This window comes from Amblyomma mixtum, chromosome 2, assembly GCF_055824585.1.
Source record: "Amblyomma mixtum isolate Tamu chromosome 2, ASM5582458v1, whole genome shotgun sequence".
NCBI classification, from domain to species: Eukaryota; Metazoa; Arthropoda; class Arachnida; order Ixodida; family Ixodidae; genus Amblyomma; species Amblyomma mixtum.
The window spans coordinates 9,821,354-9,840,867 of NC_143013.1; the positions used below are offsets into that span (position 1 = coordinate 9,821,354).

The 19,514-nt window shown below is 44.6% G+C and overlaps 2 protein-coding genes across 3 annotated transcripts; one reads left to right on the plus strand and one right to left on the minus strand.

Annotated features, from left to right (window-relative positions):
* The first annotated feature begins 171 nt into the window (after window positions 1-171).
* On the plus strand, window positions 172-11,864 carry LOC149358359 (akirin-2-like). 2 transcript variants are annotated; one of them, XM_089570414.1, is made up of 5 exons: window positions 172-310; window positions 438-686; window positions 5,399-5,665; window positions 6,473-6,544; window positions 10,069-11,864. In XM_089570414.1, the coding sequence occupies exons 2-5, from the start codon at window positions 509-511 to the stop codon at window positions 10,077-10,079; spliced, it is 528 nt and encodes a 175-aa protein (XP_089426540.1). In that variant the 5' UTR covers window positions 172-310; window positions 438-508; the 3' UTR covers window positions 10,080-11,864. The 2 variants fall into 2 exon arrangements, with proteins under 2 accessions (XP_089426540.1, XP_089426541.1); XM_089570415.1 differs by lacking the exon at window positions 6,473-6,544.
* Window positions 10,550-16,376, minus strand: Fdx2 (Adrenodoxin-like protein 2, mitochondrial Ferredoxin 2). Its single transcript, XM_089570416.1, has 5 exons — window positions 16,056-16,376; window positions 15,559-15,671; window positions 15,246-15,378; window positions 13,185-13,896; window positions 10,550-12,083 (listed from the first exon to the last, which is right to left on the minus strand). The coding sequence occupies exons 1-4, from the start codon at window positions 16,202-16,204 to the stop codon at window positions 13,797-13,799; spliced, it is 495 nt and encodes a 164-aa protein (XP_089426542.1). The 5' UTR covers window positions 16,205-16,376; the 3' UTR covers window positions 10,550-12,083; window positions 13,185-13,796.
* Between the last annotated feature and the right edge of the window lie 3,138 nt (window positions 16,377-19,514).

Consider the following 19,514-nt stretch of genomic DNA (forward strand, 5'->3'; position numbering starts at 1 on the left):
CTTTTTAATGCTTAACAGCTGGAATGTTGCCGAAATTCCTACAAATTTAAACGTAAGCGTAGAAAGCCATGCTAATGAAACCAGTGCATCGACTACGAGTGAACTAAGCAACTGTAAAACTGTGCTCGTTAGTGCATAAAAGCTACCACCATAAGCAAAGCGAAAAGTTATAATCGCTTTGAGAAATGGCGTGCGTGTGTTCAAAATAGTTGCATAAAATATATAGCCAATCGTAGAGCATAAAAAATCAAAAACCGCCGCTCGGCGCTGTACTTCGGTGGCCATCTTGGAGTTCGAGGGGCTTGTTCTGGTAAGCAGCGTGCGTTTCGATTATTATCTCGTCGTTCTTCTACTTCGTTTTGCGGCGCAATACTTCGCAGAACCGTCGACAGTGCTACGGGATAGCTCCTGACTTCAAGATTTGCCATTGTTTTCAGTTGAAGAGCCGCCTCAGAAGCCAGCAAGCGTCGAAGAAGGAATCCTCTGGGGTTAGGCTTACGAGTGCGGGATGGCTTGCGCGACATTAAAGCGAACACACGACTGGGATCCCCTGCACAGTCCGAACGGAAGATCACCAAAGCGGCGAAGATGTATGCCTTTTTCGGTCAGCCCACCAGCTCCTCCGACAAGGGCGCACCAAATCAATCCTTCGCCTTTCGGCGACGTGCCACCAAAGCTGACTTCAGGTACTGTCCCTTTAATTGATACCGTGCAATCCGAGAAAACGCCTGCGCCTGCTGTCATTTGTTCTTTCCCACCTGCGCTCGTCGCTGCCTTCGCTGATGCATTAGAACGTGAGCAAGTTTATAGACCTTCATCTAGGCTGCATCTTGTGCGTGACGCATTGGTTCATGCGTTGCAGTGTTTGTTGTCTGTGGGTTGTTTTATTGGGCAGGACGGATACAGGATTGTTTCCCGAATTAAAAGCTGTTATGACACGGGCGCTCATCTAAAAGCCGCTTGTTCTCACGCGGGTTCAGGCGACTTCCTTCTGCTGCGAGTTTGGTGTGCCGGTTTTGGTGTAAAAGGGCCGCTGATTTTAATCAATCAGCTACCTAATCGCGGGCGTGGGAACTGCGTCCGAGCAACCGCTGGGATCTGGCCATGCTGACTGTTTGCTTTTGAATGCGTTGTTGGCTTGCCGAAGTTTGTGTCGCATACGCGTGTTATCTTCGTGCGTAGGTACTAATTTGCAATTCGGTGCTTTGATTGCACGGTCGGATTTGAGGGGCTTGGTTGACACTGCTTGCTTTCGCAGTCGTTGCGTCCGTGAACTTGTATGCATGAAATCCGCCGTTGCTCACCTTATGCAAGGAAAGCTTTCGTACGTAGTGCATTGTCCCGCTGTAAATGGCGTTAGTATGATTTTTGTTCTTTGCTTATTGGCTGCACGGTCCAATCCACAGTCCATCCCATTGCGTTTCGATGTCCGCCGTGTGTGCCATGGACGTCTGAAATATTTTTGTTTATTAGCGCTTAGCGTAGAACTTCTTTACGGCATGGGCTTCGAAAGAAAGGACGCAGGTGACGACTGTAGCTAATCTGCTTTAACTAGAGTCGCGTTGGTTTAATTGCGACGCACGCAAGATAGCGTCGTAAATGGTGCGTTTGTCACCCTGGCATTGCTTTTGTGGTGTGTATGCTTTATTTGTCAGTGAACGCCTTTGTTGAATGTTTTATTGTGCAATCAACATTCCCCATCCTTCTCGAAATGTTGACACCATACACTTAAATCAGTCCCAAAACCCTCTTTCCCAAGGCTGGATAGAAAATTTAGCCACCACGGGAAAATTATTCTGCCTCTGATTTTCTCCTCTAAGGTCTTTGAAGTACAGGCCCTTTGATTTGATAGGAACGGGAGCATAGCTTTTGCATTGAGCCACAGCCTTTGAAAAGGCCATGGATAAACAGGATGCCACTCACAGTGGACTCAATATTAGGTCATTTAGGCTTCTACAGGCAGCAGCGACATGCAATGATATTTGTATTTGCCTGTTTAGACGCTATTGATGTTCTAGACCAACTCGAAATTGCCCGAACACTTGATCATCCCGCTGTACATACGCAGAACTTGACTTCGGTCTTATCCAAAGAAGCCATCACGCAGTGAGCTATTGCACTACAACCCTGTTCAATGACAACACTCTTTTTCTAGCACCCTTCTTCCATCTTTACTCTCCTATTGCCTCCCTTACGCAGAGTAGCATGTCAGCGAATATTCGCGCCTGCTAAAACTCCGTTTTTCATTAAAGAGCTCTTTCTCATGAGAATGGAGACATAAATGAACAGTGCTCTGTGTGTGGTTTCTGTTGTTCTAGTGTTGTCATTTCTGCATGCTCATTCCACAAAGGCTTTCGAGCTTAAATGTGCTTTCCCACCTAGCAGCCGCAGGACATGTTTAAATTCGAGATTCTGAAGTCGGCGAAGGAAAGGGCGTGTTATAACTTACCTAGATTTGTCGTGTAAAGAGACAGCTGAACCTTAAATTAATGACCTAAACAGCATTAGATTTTGTAAGCTAAGTTTTTAATGCCATTTGAGCTGCAAGCCTTATGGTTGGCATTTAGTAGCAAAAGAATTAGCCAAAAATAAAATGTTTGCACGAGCCACATGTCAATGTCAGTATGCTAGGCTAAAGTGTTAGGCAAGGGAAGTGGACTTTATGTGGCACTTGTTTGACTTGCAACATTTTGAAATTTCATGCAATGATGGCAAAGGCAGTTCAGTGTGAAAAGCAGCACCTTCTTGCATTCTGCTGACTTAAAAACATGCATGCTCTAGTTGCACATGCTTCTACTGTCACTGAGTTGGTTTTTTTTTTTTTTTAGGCCGTGATAAGGCCTTGACCGACCGTTTATTGGGATCGTAGAGCAAATGGTTGTTAGCGGAAATTTTGAAGGCTGTTGTATGTTTGCAGCTAAACATGCACTCGGATCCACACACTTATCACCTGTGGTACTTGAGTGCTTACAGTGTCTCACTTTTTCCTGGTAACTTGTGTGACACTTAATGACTAAACCTGCTGGCACACCACAGCCGTTGGCTTTCTTCAGTGTTACATTTTATTCTTTGCCTCCCGGTCCAATGCCCAAATTTCCCTTGGACCGGCCTTAAAATGCTGGGTGATGATAAAAACCTTTTACTTTTAGGAAGGGGTTACCAGGAGACCTGTCCTAGTGGGCGGGGTTCTCAGTCCAGGGCTTCGATAGCTTGTGCTATCCTGCGGGCCTGTGCAATTAGCCGTTGCTGATTGCTCGAGCTGGACATAGCAGCTTCCCAAGAGGAAGCAGTTGGGGAGGTTTGGGCACTCCCATGTGGAGTGGTATTATAGGGCGGGTTGGGCACTGTCCGGTAAACCAAAGTATTTTGGTTCCCGGTAGGAAGTATGGTGACAAAGCTGAAACTTAGAAGTAATTGATGGAAGGGCACTGCCAGAAGTGGAGCCTACAGCTTAATTTGACTGAGAATACCTACCTGGCCCGGACACTGGGAGGATTGCAGATTGAGAGAGAGCTCTTGATTCGGTGGTTGGTGGTGCATGGTAGTTCTTAGTTGGTGGAGTGATTTGTCTGGTTAATTACGATAACGAACGAGTTGCGACTCTAGCCTATTAAATAGATGTGGGGTTGAGTGTTGGAGTGAAGCTTGTTTGCAAGAGCGCTGTTTTTGTTTTCAATATCACAGGTGCACATTATTGTTTTTTTCTTAAATCATAGAGTTTTAAATTATTAACAACTTGGGAGCACGTTCTCTGTACCTGACTAGTAAAGAGCTGTTATTAGGTGTGAGACACCTTAGCTTTCTCGTATCACTTGACACCAGTGGTGATCCTGGGGGGGGGTGGGGGGGGGGGGGTTGCCCCCTCCCCCCCTCCCAAAGTCTTTGCACACTTTCCTGAACGTCCGTTTTCTCCTACTTTGTACGTTCGCCGTGTTAGCGGCTGCCTTATTTCACACAATTCCACGTTCTGCACGTTGGTAGTTACACGAGCACAATTCGTAGTGATTGTCGAGGTATCGTGGTCCTGCCGTGCCCCCACCGTTGTCTTGCCATGCCGCCAGCGCGGCGACGACGGCGGTGCCATTCACTTGCGGTTGCGGTGGCCAGCAACCTCGTCAGGCGGCAAAGAGCCACCCATTCATGTCTTTGTCCCACCATGGGGCACCACAACGCCAGAGGGGATCATCCCTTTTTGGCTTGACAAGGAGCGCCGACCAGCCGCCTTGAAGGAGGGTACTGAGGCGGAACAAAGCCACTTCCTAGAACTGAGTAATGAAGGCCACTAATCCCACTGGTGAAATGTCCAGGCAGGTGCTTTTACCTTCGTGGACATGCTGTGGTGGGATATCTCAGCCGTCTTTTTCCCCTGGTATCCAAATGAATATTGCTCGCATAAACGTTAACATTCAAATATTGAGTAATGGTATAACGTCTGTACCGTTCGCCATTTATTTTTCCACAACAAAGCGCACAAAATTTTTGTGTAAATAAAATAAAAAATCATTTTTTCTTTTTTTTATATATATACGAAATCTGCCCCCCCCCCCCCCCCTAAACCATGCTCTGGGACCGCCACTGCTTGACACCTGCCAGATATTTATTTTTTTTTAGACTTAGGCAGTATTTCAGAAATGTCAGCTGATTCAACTGAGCTGATCCCAACTGAAGAGTTGCATTGGTAGCCCTCCTCCTCTGCAACACCCTGTCAACAACAGTACAAAACGGAAAAATCGGCTTTCACGTGGAGTTTTCCCCCCAAGTACTCCTAGGTTGTTCTGCGTGGCTATTAACATGCATATAAACAATAAAAAGGCTATAAACGTGTAGCTGCTATTTTTTATTGTTGAGAAAAGTGTACCAAAACATGCCTTAAAACACATGGGAAGCATAGGGCTTATTACCCTCTCCTCTTAAAACACTATTTGCAATGTAATGTTGTGGCAGTCCATCTTTCTCAAGATGTGGTGCCCTCTAGGGAGTGAGTGAAAATTCGTATGCTGCGTGAAAGACTGGCTGAAAACAGCCGCACATGGGTGGCACCGGCTTGACCTGCTTCCACGAAGTGTGCATGCAAAGTGGCAGTTGCATGCTTGGCAGCTGCTGCCATCTGTTACTTGCATCTGCCGCCAGTGCATATGTTCTAGAGCCTGGGAGTTTGTGTTTCCCACTAGGGAAGCCCGGGAGAGTGCAGAAGGGGAGAGGTGCGCATGCACAGAGCAGCCATGTGAAAGATGCGGATTGTTTATGCAGTGTTTTTGTGTCTACTTGTGTCAAGATTTTTGCCATAGGATACTTTTGGATGCTGTGATTGGTTGCAAGATGATGCTGGATGGCTTGTGCCTCCTCGATTGTGTGGGGGAAGTGTTAACTTTTGACCTCTGGCTTTCTCCTTGCGCAGAGGAGATAGCGGCCAACATCCGTGAGGAGATGCGGCGGCTGCAGCGGCGCAAGCAGCTCTGCTTCCAGGGTGCAGAAAGCCCCCCCGAGGGCTGCTCCCCTGTGGGCTCCCCCTCCCAGCACACCGGCGGCCTCCTGTCACCCGTGCGCCGAGACCAGCCCCTGTTCACCTTCCGCCAGGTGGGGCTCATCTGCGAGCGCATGATGAAAGAGCGGGAAAGCCAGATACGAGAGGAGTATGACCAAGTGCTCTCCACCAAGCTTGCAGGTAAGGAGGAGGCCGGCCGTCGCCGTGCTATGTGTTTGGCTCGCGCAGAGGGAACATGTGGCAGTGACATGCAAGCCAAGTAGTGTGGTGCGAGAAATGGGGGCACCAGTGGAGTTGTATGCAGAACACCAAGACTCGTTCACATCATAGTAAATTTATTTGGCAAAAATAAGGGCTGTAGTTGTCTGCTTTTCAGATACAAACTGCGCAGCGACGCCGATTTTTCCGAATGTCAGATGCATTTACTGCGTCATACTCAGGATTGTTAGCACACAACTGCTCCAGAGTGATTGCCTCCTTCACGGTGGGACGCAGTAGCAGTGAAGAGGTGCGTCACTGCACTAACTGGAAAGCGTGTGACGAGCACGCAGTTTCAGCCCTACTAAAATGCGTGCGGAACCAAGGACAACGTGTAGCTGCTGGAGCAGCGAGACACCTTCTGGCGAGAAAATCTCATTCTTAGATCAACTCTTGTAGCCGTCATAAAATGTGTGGTCCATATTTGAGGCTATGCCAGGCTTACTGCCCTGTGCATGTGGAAGAGGTCAGGGATGGTAGCAGTAGAGTTCTCATAGTCCAAATTATTGTGAGCTGGTACTGTATGGTTTGCCCATCTCACAATCAGTGCAACAACTGCATTCTTGATGGTGCTTGGGATGTCAGTGGAGATATCAGGCCGCATGAATGGATGTGAGAATTTCTGACGGGCAGGGTCACAACTGAATTAGTCTTGTTGCTTTCACTGTAATGCGTCTAAAAGCAGTGCACTCAACGCCGTTGCATTTTCTGCTTTTTTTCCTTTTACAGAGCAGTACGACACATTTGTTAAATTTACCTATGACCAAATCCAGAAACGGTTTGAGGGTGCCACACCCAGTTGTAAGTATTTCGTGCATTTAACACTGCCTGAATTCCTTGCTGTGCTTTTGAGTTGCTTGGTGCATTGTTAACTTTGTGGTGGAGGGCTGCAGCAAGAGATGTTGTCGGGCTAGTTGGCTTGATAGTTGTAATGCCATGAAAGGTTATGCGCAAAAAAGACGTCACGAAGTCGGAAGACACGACAGGACGAGCTCGTCCTGTCGTGTCTTCTGTCTTTGTGTCGTCTTTTTTTGCGCATAACCTTTCATGGCATTAGTACAAGTGGAGAGCTGCTTTGCCACTATGTGGGATTAGGTTTAATAATGCGCATAGTGGGACTTGTTAATATCAACTAATATTGTGTTTCCACGATAGCAGATGGAAGAGTGGATGGTAGGTGGATGTTTGGTTTGGTAATCTGCTTTCATTGTTTAGTTGTGCTTCATTTCACATCTCTCCTCAACAGTAGCGCTTAAATGAAAGCAAGCGTTGACTGTTGGTAGATGACTATACTTAAGTGGCCCAATTGAAGCTGACACTTTCAGCCACTCTTTGAGAACCCTATTTTGAGGGGAACTGTAATTCAGTCTAGCCCCACAGAAAGCTGCTGCAGCTGTGGCAGTGTTCACGCCTCAAATTTATGAACACTTGTTGGAAGTTGTGCGCAAACTGGAAATGTGTGCACTGGCAAAGTGTTGCTTCTCCGCGTGGGAGCCTAGTTCTTGCTACTTGCCACTCCACTTATGGCACAGTTTTGGTGGGCAGAGTGGGAGACAAGGTTGTGGCACTCATTGAAACGACAGCTGTGGCTGCTTGAGGCCAGTGTGAAGTTGCAATGTTTACGGTTAGAATAAAGGCACGTGACTAGCGGGGCAGCGATAGGTTCTTGTGCCGCATTTCATGGGTGCTTTCTCTAAATGATAATGATGCTTGGGCAGCTGAACTTTCTCACCTGTCATGTTTACTCGTGTAAGGGCTGCACCTTTTTTTTTTTCAGTTCTGACAGGATGCGGCCCTTGTATAGGACTAGCATCTTTCAAACAGCAGCGGAACCCTGATTACAACATGCATGCTGCAGCATGTATTTTTACTATGAATCAGAGTAGTTCCGGAGAATCAATGCATTGAAAGCATGGGTAATAGGACGCGCATGCCCGACGATCGGCGCGAATCAACCACGCAGAGTAAAACAGTTTACTGGTTTAAGATCAGTGTACTGGTGAATTTCATGTGATTCTAAGCTATTTAATGTGAGGTTATTGTGCAATGGTAAACAGGTAACAAGGTTAGACCCTTATATGATAAACTGGCTAGACTTAAAGCTCTTTCGTTGTGGCTTTGATGCAAAGCATACTGGGCCTAGTGGCACTGGGTGAATGGCGAGCTCCTACGGTGCTTGTGCCGCCAGAGCCTGGCAGGTGGCGCAACGCCGCAAGAAAACGCACTGCTAGCATGGGTACACAAGACGAGGTAGCAGTGCTGAGGCATCGTGTGTTCGCAATATCAGGCAGAGTCCTGCACGCAGAATGACATGTCTGTAGTCGTACAGAGTTGCAGGCAGTTATCGTCCTCTATTAGCTCCCAGAAAAATGTAGCATGTGGGCAAAATTATGTAGTCATGAAAGTTTTTCTGGCTGTCAGATGTTGGAGGTGCGGCTCTTGCATCGGTATAAACAGTATTTTATGCATTTATTTTATCAACTCCTGGCATTTCATTTCTTAGTTGCAGATGGCTAGTTGGAACCCTGCCATTTGTTCTCTGCAGACAGTTATATATGTCTTTTTTTCTTTTTTTAGCGCAGGCAGTCTCAGTTGGATCAGTGAACTTATATTTTATGTCGGTGCATGGTGTCAAACCTGCCTATTTATGAGACAAACCATGATAGGGCCGACCACGTGCATACATAAGCTGCCTGACATGTTGATTTACGGACACATGTGGCTGGCCCATTCATGATGTGCCTTTTTCTGTTGTCATCTTTGTACTCTGTGTTCTGTTATTCATACACCACTAAAAAAAAAATAAACTGCTTCAAGCCACAGAGTAGCTTGTTTTATCCTGTTCATAATGTAGCATTTCATTGACAAAAATCCACAAGGCTCAGCCATTTGCTTGTTTTGCAAGTCATATCAGTCGTGGTGCAGGAAAGTGTGTGGTCAATTGCTGCAGGTAGTACATGCAATTATGCTCCCCCATCTTCTTTTTTTGACAAAGTTCTGTTCTTGGTGAAACTTTCTTGTTTCACACCTTTGAAAGGTCTGTTGGATGTGTTGATCTAGACTGACATGGTATTGTGATCTATTCCCCTTAAGTTGTGAACAAGCACTTTAGTGTGATCGGCCTCATTGCTGAATTTTGGGCGTATCTTGGAAATGGGCTACTTAGAGCCTTCTGTATCTCTTAGCGATCACAAGCTAGCCATTTCGGCACCAGCAATTTGAGAAAACTGACTGATTCGCAAAAATGACACCTTTGTTTGGGTTATACAATGATGACCGTTGTTTATTGCTGTAGGGCTTCTCTTATGAAGAGAGTGTACATCATTTAGGTTGCCAGATTACAAACTATAATATGCTAAAATAAACAGTTTCGTCAAGCCAAAAGCAACCTAGAGTATCATTTCACATATTATTGGTGCCAACGCCTTTTCTATAGCATTATTTTGAGATAATTTCTTTGGACCAGATGCCTACAGTTGCGGAGTTGATTGGGAAGACCTTGGCAGAAAGAGGAAAGGTCGAGAAAAATGTTTAAGCTGAGATGTTGAACCCATTACATGTACAAGACAGTGATCTTAAGTGTTTGAAAGGCCAATAACTGGAGTGGTCTTAAGAATACGGGTGTAGGGCATCCTCCAGACTATTGTTGCAATGGAGCAGTGAAAAAATAACTGCAGTGACAGCGCTGACAGAGTAACCCGTGAATTTTTTGTAGACTTGCTATGTTGTTTGCGTTATAATAAGTGTCTCGTGCTGTGGAAATGCCACCATTAATGGGCTGCTACTTTTTGTAATGAGCAGAGCAGTTCATGCGTCACCCTCCAGTGAGCACCGAGACTTTTTCTTTTTAACCTTTTGTCTTCTCTTAAAATATCATCTGGCTGAAGCAGAGCTGAAAAAAGAAAATTAGGGATTGTTTCTTTTTTCTCTCGATGAGCCAAATCTACCTTGAGAAACTGAGGAAAAGGTTAAAGTTTTGTTACCCGCAGCAGCTGTAACGCATTGCAAGCTGTTATGTGATATATGCTTTTAAATTCTAGTTATTTGGGTGTGTGTTAACTTGCCATTACTGCATAATTTCACTTAACTTCAGACTCTGGATGTGGCTCATTTCGAAAAACAGAAAAATTTTTGCGCTGCATTTCGGTTAGTCTTATGCATGGAGCATGCATGGATCTTCGCTGGTAGCTGTGGTGCCCTTCATTTAACTGGCCCTCTTTATTTTGGGTACAGAATAGGCATCACGCAGCTTTGTGGTAACCAAGTGTGGTTGCCCTTCTTTCTGCCGTGTTTACCCTAACACACATCCATTTTGCCTCTTTCAGATTTGTCGTAACAAGACCATGGGCATCACACCTCAAAAGAACTAAAAGTGGGGGAGATGCGGAAGTTGTGTGCTAGTAGAAGCAACGAGGGAAGTTTTAAGGCGACGAAGCACTGTGCATTTTGGCTCTGCAGGCAACGACGGCGACAGCGGCAACCAGCGTCAAGCCTGATTGAGTGCATGCTGCAGTGGTGTGTCCCATCAGTGTATTCCCCCTCCCCCTCCGACCCCCACGCCCTTCAACCCCCCGATTCTACCCAGTTCTTTTCTTCCCTGCCCTCTTCTGTGTTCCTTGCCATATCTTTTCTTCCTCTATTCCATTTTCTTGTGACTCGAAGCAAACTGCTGGTGCGTTCATTCCTGACAAAAAGAAATGAAAAGGACGGACCTCACCAAAAGAGAGAAACGGATCATCTACAAGCCCTTCCACTTTGGGATTTAATAATGAGCGGGGACAGTGTATCTTTTTTTTTTTACCTCCCCCCCCCCCCCCCCCCCCCCCCCTTTTTGCTTTGCTGTTGCCATCTCGCCATAGGAAACCTGTGATGAGTGGAAAGCGTCGAGTGATATGCAAAGGTTCTTTTCTTTATTTTATTGTGGGTGGTGGATGCAAAAGAACTGCTTTTGTATGCCAAGGAGTGAAGTTTAGTCACATTTATTTCGTATGTGAGGAGAAAGAGAAATGAGGGAGTGACGTACATTGCAAAAGGTTTATATGGCTTTTTTTTTTTCTTTTTGAATGAGTGGATTGCCTGTATGTGTTTAAAGCTGTTTGCACACTGCAACTTGTGCGCATGGCTGCAATTTACATGGTGAGGTCGTGGCGTACAGAGAGCTTTGCCAGGTTTGGAGGAGTGTATCGTAAGGTGCACAGTGGGGTGTGTGTGACGGCTTTACGCTGTAATGAGAGCAAGCTGCAGGTGCTTTTGCGAGTTAAGTACTCAGGCTTTATACTTGTATCTGGCTGAAGAGTATTGATACTGCAGCTCATCCTTATTACCAAGCAGTGACTTCAAAATTAGCTTAGTGTACAGATGTATAATATATAAATGCACTACAGGGTGTGTCTGCCTAGCATCTGTCTTGCGTTAGTTTTGTACCGCTGCGTGTGTCGTTTTGGCTCTGCTTTTCAAGACGATCCGACTGTTGGCTGGTGTACATAGGCTTGCACACAGGCTTTGCCATATCGCTTCCTTTTGGGTGCCGAATCCATAGACGGGGGTTTTGGGGACGAGATAATAGCTGCAGTGTTTGTGGAATGCCCAAACAATGCGTCGCTGGTGATGCTTTGTGGAGGTTGAGAACTGGAACTTTTCTGGTTACATATTGAATGCTATGACGAGACACGTATGCACGGAAGAGGTCGTTGAGAGTGGTGAACATGTACATGCTGTGGGCTTAGCAGTACTAAAGTGCATTACAGAGAAGTATGGGATATCAGGCTGAGCCGTGCGCTACTCTGCGCATGGTTGAGGGGGTTAGTTTTGTGTACGCGTGTTACCATGAAATTTTTTTTTTTGTAGATGCCTGACCGGTCTTTCATGCCCATTCTGAGACGTGCTGCACATACATTGATTGGTTGCTTGCCGATTAGTTGTGCTTTCTGAAATGAGGTCAACACAAATGGTCATTGAAGTGCTGTGTTGCGAGTATGTGCAATGGAGCTTTCTTTTTTTTTTTATGTAAACATAATTTAGACTCGCAATTTCTGGCATTACATTGCTCTCTTCAGGTGTGTTCACCAAAAAGTGTTTTCGAGTGTATCTGGATGGCTATTAGAATAAAACATTGAGATAACTTTTGTCGCATTTTAATTGTAGCACATTGAATATTTGTGAACTGTAACAAGGAGTCCACGGCAAGTGGAAATGCACAGCTTCAGCACAAAAGATTGCTCATGGATGTTCCCGAGCTGTCCATGCTGGTCCTACTTCAGCTTCGGCGTCTTCCCTTGTCGAGCAGCACTGTGAGACAGGCTAGTAGCAAAAGCCCAGTCTTTTGTGAGGTAGATGCACACTACAAGAGAACGTTCAACGAGCACTGCTTATGTCACATCTGTTGGTCTGCTTCATGGATCCCACACCCAAACATTTTGTGGTTGGCTGTTCAGTAGCTGTAGTGTGTGTGCATGCCTGCTGCAGAATACTGGGATGTATACACAAAACTTGTAGCATCTCTTCCAGAGGCTTTGCATAGGCATGACAGAGAAGGGTAGAGCAGGAATTGGAAGCAGTGACCAGGTTTAGACAAATTCCATCTTTTACCACTGTTAGCACAAGCAGAGTTCTGTTATCTCAATGGTACAGCTCCCAAATTTGTTAGCAGTGTTACCCTGTGCCTAACACAAGAAAATTTGAAAGTAATTGAGTGCAGTTTGGAGAAAGAGGTTGGTTCTAGTCTCTTATGTGGCACAATAGATTACTGTTCTGTTCCGAAACACTAAACAGGAAATCGAACCCCCTTTGAAACAATTTTTTTAACAGCAACAATTAAAAAGCCTATCAAATTGTTTTCAAAGTGGATATCAGATGCGTGCATTATGAAGAGTAAATACCATTGAACATGCATGCCGCGTACAAGGCCTAAAAAATGAATAATTTACAAATCTTCAAAAATTCTACAATGGTATTTCGATCGAATGCCTAATGACATTCTTGGCGTCAAATCATAAAAGGGCTGCGATAGGCTTGCCATAAATTGCACGGACGAACGTTCATGGGGGAAAAAGGTGGTGGGGGAGAGGCCAGCTGGAGATGGCACCCCTTCCCCCTACCCGTTCAGTCTTCTCTGAAAGTGGACAGGGAAATTTCCCTCTCCACTTTGCCTCCCCTCCCCTCCCACTTTTTTCTCCCCTGAAAATTGAGCCATTTCCCTCTACATCCTGATGCTATTTTTCTACCACAAGAATCTAGCATATTAAAAACAATCCAGCCAAGGGTGTGAAGCACTCTCTGCCATTTTTTTTTTCTTGCCCCCCTCTGGTGTAAGAACAGAGAGAAAAGAAAAATGGCAGTTTTTTAACATTGCATATGTGTGGTGCTACCCAGTCTAGATAGACAATTTCTGCAGGAGAATGATGGGGCAATTCAGTACGATACAGTCTTTCACTTTTCTTACCCTCGGTGCAGGCTGTTTCAGGGACCCTTTAGCTGCACACAAATCATGCACTGTATCTCCTGGGTGTGTGATGCCTTTTAGGTCGCACCTGAGGTGCTTTTTGAGCTAAAAAAAAAAAAACCATACAGAAAGCTGCAAGATTAACCAGACAGCAAAACAGCAACACTCAGCATGCAAATGATTTACTGTCTCCCCTGGGCGTGTGCTACATTTTGGGTTGCATTTTGAGATGCTTTTCTGTGAAAATCACCATTTCAAAAGCAGCCCGAGGAACCAAGATGCCAAACCAGAAGTGGGGGAACTGTACCGGTGAGCGAACAGGATTAGGCGTCACCGAAGTGCTAACAGTGCAGGGGGGAGCTGCGAGTAAAGCTCTGAAGTTCAGAGGATCTGATTGGCACACTATGAAATAATGCTCTTGGAAGACCGGAGTGTAATGATGCATTATGGCGGGATACTTGCAATGAGGCCAGCCTCTGTTAATAGCCTTGTATCTGCAGGAAGTGCACGCAGTGCGAATGCTGGAGGCTCGGTAATGAAAAAATATATGTGTATTTCAAGGTGAACCTAACAGACTCCTAACCAACAGTTGTTTCTATTGGCACCGCAGTGTCATGTGTCTGCAGCCCTGGCATCGTTGACACCAGCAGGTACTTTGATCTCCATGCCACTCAGTTCTTTGGTTAAATACACTTGACAGGCAAGTCTGGACCTGGAGAAAGAAAAAAAAAACAGTAGGCGCCCCAATGAATGACATAGACGTTTGCATGGAAATAGCGGAGCACATGTGGCAATAGCCATTATTTTTTTTTGTCATAGTCGCACAGTTCACTAAACATTTTTTTTTTCAGCCAGCTGTAGCGAGAAACTACGCTGGTGCCCACCTGTTTTATTACAGGAGTCTTGCACAAGTGTGCACTCGACAGGGAGCACAGTTGTCTTTGCTCCTGCCTGATAAATTATATCATCCGATTGCTGTTCATTTATCTTCACTGCTGCAGGCGGAATTTTCATAGCACATGGACTCCTGCAGGCCTTATAAAGCTCTTTACAATATTTTTCTCGTTCTAGTTCTTAATCATCCAACCATTACACAGAAATATTAGAACCATTAAAACTACATTTACGACTTCAAAAAAAAAACAATTATACTGAAGGCGAACTGAACCTGCTTGCTGTATTTATAGTTGCGGCTACAACCTACTGTACGGGCTACACTTTGGTCAGGCAAAATTAGACGTAACAAAAAGTCTGAGAGCTAAACTACTGCTAATGCAGTTCAGCAGACCATGATTTCTGCTGCATGCACTAAAGGAGGGAGTAGTTTACTGCAGCAAGATGGCACTTCTTACATCCCTTATGCCAAAGCTTCAAACTTTTGTACTGACTGCTCAACAGCATTGCAAAAGAAATTAACAAATACTGTTTAAAGCCAAGCACACAATGCAATATAACAGACTATTTCTTTTGGGAGGTGGGACGAGATTAAAAGGACACGATTTTATCAATCGGCAAAAAAAATTTTGCTCCATGAAACCAAGGTACAAAATGCATCAGTTCGTACGTGGTCTTCCAAAGAGATTTTGATTTCCTTTGTTGTTGTTTGTTACTTGTAACATGCCAGTTCAGGAATATACACTGGAACTAAATTAACCATTAGGTAAAGCATGCAGTGGTTATAATGCTCACAGTAGCTTAATGTATATGCAAACACTCCACCTCAAAGGCAACAAGTGAGGTTTTGCAAGGAAATGGCACTCCTGAACTCCTTGTTAACCAGCCAACACTTTGGGATGTTCAGATAATCAAGTGACGCTACTTTTTGTCTTTCCTATCCTACATTACGGGAGCACCATTTATGCTCACCTTTGTTTCAAACACACACTATACCTCCTGAACAGGTTTTTCAGCTCTTACAAAGCAGCCATTTCAAGCACACGCTTCAATGCAGTCCAAGTCTACGCAGGAAGAAGCGTTTCCTGCTCCACTGTGAGCAGTATGTGAGCAGCAACACCATACCAGCCATGGGTATATATTACAAAAGCATCCAACGTTAATTACGTTTCACACAGTCCGTAGGCTAGGTCTAGCATGTCCTGTTCCTCGTCTGAAGCAGTCTCCTTGAGCCTCTTGAAGTCCTTCGGATCAAATATCAAGTGGCACGTAGAGCAAGCCAGCGTGCCTTCGCAGGCGCCTGCAAATATAAATCACAACGAAAGCGAAATTGGCTTTGGGTTGAAATGGCTCTATTACGAAACCTTTCATGAGCACACCACATGCATTGGCGCCATAAAGTGATTCCATCTGCTGCCTTAAGATGAAATGGCAGTACTGGCGCGTAGCATTTAGTGATGATGTTAATGCTTGCACTTACCGAAACCATCGAAGTCCAGGTGGTTGTTAATAATGACGTCCAGGAGACTGTCTCCTTCTTTTCCTACTGCGCTGACCTTCTCGCCATTTTCTCGGACGAATATCACATCAAAACTGCAAGAAGATATATAAAAAAAATGATAAGATCATATGAAACGGCAATTCAGTTATACGTAGTCTGCTACCGAATCCATTCAAACTTTCCAGTCTAACTTTGTTCAAAATCAACAAGCGCGTGCAGACGAGTAAAAGAAAATACTGTCATCGTACCAGCTTCTCTTTATTATCCCGTAAAGTATCGGTCAATGGGGGGGTCCTTCGGTGTTGTTGAACCTTGACTTTATCACGATACCCTCTTAACAACTGCCTATGGACGGCGCGATAAAGCGAGAACGCCCGTTCCAACGGAAACCAAGAGCGGTGGTTGTAATATATGGTTCTGAAGAAGCGAAACGTAGTTATAATATGGCTTAACAGAGAAGAACTGGCAATACATACGTTTCTTTTTTTCTGACGGGAAACGTGGTTGCGAGGCGCCGGGTTGATGTGAGCGCCGCTGGTCCATGTAAGCCCTGTAAACTTGCCAATAGCTGCGTGCTCCGTGTAACTGGAAACTTCGTTAATCCTACTCGGAAAAATATCGACATAATGAATCAGTATTTCCGTACTTTTCGGTTCTTAATTCTTAGCGATGAGCGGCGAGGATAACGTACAGGTACTAATATGTTGCCATGGAGGAAGGAAACCATAGGAGAGGCCTCGCCGCTTGACAAAAAACGTGTGGTTTTTTTGCACTTGGATTTGCAAGGCTTACTGGGATTCCTTGGCCGACGGCGCAGCCAATAGCAGCGTTGGGCGCAGCGGCGTCGTCTGCTTCACGCATCACCCATGTCGGCAGAGCCGGTCGAGTAGAGTTGGAAATCCGCATTTTTATTCAATCGTTGTGGTCCGCGGGAGGCACAAAGTTCCAGAGGCCTGCAGTCGGTGCTGGTCTTCACTGCTGTGCGCTTAGTTCATTCAGGATGCCGTCTCGACGAAAGCGGTTGTTTTGGAAGCCCGCGACAGCTTTCTCTGAAAAGGCTTGGCGCTGCAGCTTCGCTATTCTCTTTCGGCTTTGTGCGGTTGCGTCCCTCAACGCTGCTAGTCTTGTTCCAAGGAGAAATTGACAGTGCCGACGGCTCATAAAGCGATAGACGACGGTGACACGCTGGTTTATGGTTACAGCAGCGCGGGAAGAAAAAGCAATTTGCGAGTCGGCGCTTGTTTGGTGTATGTATACGTGTTCCTTCATTTTTGTGTATTTTTCCCGCGCTGTTTTAACCACGAATAAATACAAACTCGTCCAGACTGTGTCCTTGTAAGTATACCGGTTGCGTCTACATTCCCCTATGCATGACGGAATTGTTGGCGACCGATATGCGTGGGCCGCGGTGTGCTCACCGAAGCGTGCAGTGCCAAGAAAGCCGCTCCGCATCCGATGGTATCCGTCAGCAAAGCGATACGCGAAGCAGTCTGAAGCGTACCATATGTTTACTGTACGCTGTGCGAGCGATATGTCAACTGCGTGCAAATTTTCTCCGATATGGACCCACTGGATCGACCGACGTACCCGCGCTGCTGTCTCGATCGAGTGCTGTTGTGCGAGCGTAAGGACACAAAGCCGGGTTTAGGAGGCGGAGTGTTAGGTTTAAAACATTTGCTCTTGAAAAAAAAAAAAAGAACTGCACCAAATGGAAGGTGTACTGTTTGTTCAAATATAAGTTGTAAGATTGAGTGTACCTCGCAACTTACCGTTTACCGAGATGCCGAGTCGACCTGCGACCACTTCGCCGAGTTGCACTTTCTTGCATTCAGTTGATTAAACGCATTAGTGAAGTCCAAAATTTGTAGTTTATTGGAAAATCAAAATATGAGCCTTGAAAAGGCTTGATACAACATGACACTTATTACAAAACATAGCTTGCTACCTGAAGCCAGCAAAATCTTTTAACAAAAGTGATAACACTCGTGTATGGAATGAGAACACACATAAAAAGGATTCAACAAAAAGACTAGAAAGAAGAAGAAATGCACAACTGAATTAGATCACTTTGTAACCATGAACTATTCGAACAGAGAGAGTAAAAACATATAGGAAGGCAGTAAATGAGGGCTTTGAGACAGAAAAATATTTGTGGACCGATCTTGCCAAATTGTGTGAAATCTTTCATTTCTCGGTAGTTGTTTCTGTATCACAAAGTTGATAAAATTTATGCAATGTAAATGCAAAGTAATTGGAGCACTGTGTGGAATTAAGTGACTTGAGAAATTGGTAACAGTTGTCACAGCTGGTGGAAGAAGTGAATCATTTCCCTCCCTTCTGCTTCATGTATTCCTTTCTGTAATATATATGTAAAGAAAGAGAGTACCCTGCTGACACTATTTCTATTGTTGCATTGTTGTATTCCACTCTTATCTGCCTAGCCTGGAACAGTATAGAAATAGCATAGTTTTCTGTCCAATTTTCTGTTCTGTTTGTTGTGTGGTATGTCGTACTTGTGTGCACATGCTGTTTTATACTTGTCAAAACCGCGAGCCAACCAACATAGTCTGCACATAAGACGGGCATTTGAGCTGTGCACAACTAAGGCATGATGACAGCTAAAGAATGATTAATATAATGCACAAATTGCGGCTGGTAGAATGATAAGGTTTTCCTCTGTATGCATATGTACCAAGTGCATGTGGAAAAGTGTTTTCATCATTTAAGAACATGAATTTGTTGCAGGTTGCAAAACTTATATTTTTTATTTATTTACATATACTGCAGGCCAATGTTTTGGCCCAAGCAGGATGGGCATACAAATGTAGCATACAACAAGAAGAACATATACAATGCGAGGAAGAACCCATGGGAAACAACACATTTCTTAAAAGAACAACTATGTATGATAAAACTAACATTGGGTAATAAATGGCAACAACACACCTCATGTATGATATGAATGCAAAATGCATCACAAATAACTCTTCTGGAAGGAAAACAGGATATGTTAAGTATGCAAAATATGGCTTTCTAGTCCTTTCACAAAATTTTTGCTCTTAAAAATGTTGGGTGGTACAGAATCCCCTTATATGCTAGAACTTATATGCTAGTGCTTACTCTGTTGCTGCATGCAGTGGGATGATCACCCCCTTTTGACACTACTAGTATGAAAGGCCAAAATCACATTCAGTTGTGTTGAATATCTAGAACTAAAATTGTAAGTATGGTACACTAATTACTTTCTTGATTATTCCGGCTTCTATAGTATGAAAAACATGCACTCCATATTTTTACAAAATACGATACTTCAGTCACCCTGTACCATAAAGGACAGTAGTGCAGGCACGCTAAAGAAAGCTCTGGGAGACTGCTAGCTGCAGCCTTTATTCTTGAACATCAGTGACCAATAGTACATGTCCATCTGTGAAGCTACAGCATATAGATTCATGAACAAGAACTAGCATTTGCACTCTGGACATGTACTGCTGATGTTACTTAACTGACTTCTTTTTGAAAATGTGCGTATCGTTCATTTACCACAAAAGACAAAAATCTGATTTTAGGAAGCAGGTAATTTCTGGCTGATTCAGTAGCAATCAAGCTAAATCAAAGCCCTGATTACTCTTGAAAAAACTGACAGTGACTGCCATCAAGCATGAGCCTAAGTGTACATACATGACGCATTCACATTACAAAGCTATTCTTTTCAATACTCAGTATGACAGGTTATAATGTACTCTAAATTGTGAGCGGCCGTTTGAATAGAATTTTATTTTGACAAAGTCAGACATTTACAGTATTTACACGTGTAATTTGCGCCCGCACTTAGATTGTGCACCCCAAAAAGTTCAAGATTAAAAAAAAAATACTCGCATATTTTGCGCACTATGCTGAGCCAGACCACCAGCATGTGATGAAACTATCAGTGATGA

Bases quoted from the DNA above. Each gene is read 5' to 3' on its own strand.
- LOC149358359 (XM_089570414.1), top strand. From the start codon at position 509: ATGGCTTGCGCGACATTAAAGCGAACACACGACTGGGATCCCCTGCAC. The intron at 687-5,398 runs GTACTGTCCCTT...CTCCTTGCGCAG, and splicing joins GCCACCAAAGCTGACTTCAG to AGGAGATAGCGGCCAACATC. The intron at 5,666-6,472 runs GTAAGGAGGAGG...TTCCTTTTACAG, and splicing joins GCTCTCCACCAAGCTTGCAG to AGCAGTACGACACATTTGTT.
- Fdx2 (XM_089570416.1), bottom strand. From the start codon at position 16,204: ATGTCGATATTTTTCCGAGTAGGATTAACGAAGTTTCCAGTTACACGG. The intron at 15,379-15,558 runs GTAAGTGCAAGC...TTATATTTGCAG, and splicing joins CCTGGACTTCGATGGTTTCG to GCGCCTGCGAAGGCACGCTG. The intron at 13,897-15,245 runs GTAATTAACGTT...TTCTTTCTCCAG, and splicing joins GCCTACGGACTGTGTGAAAC to GTCCAGACTTGCCTGTCAAG.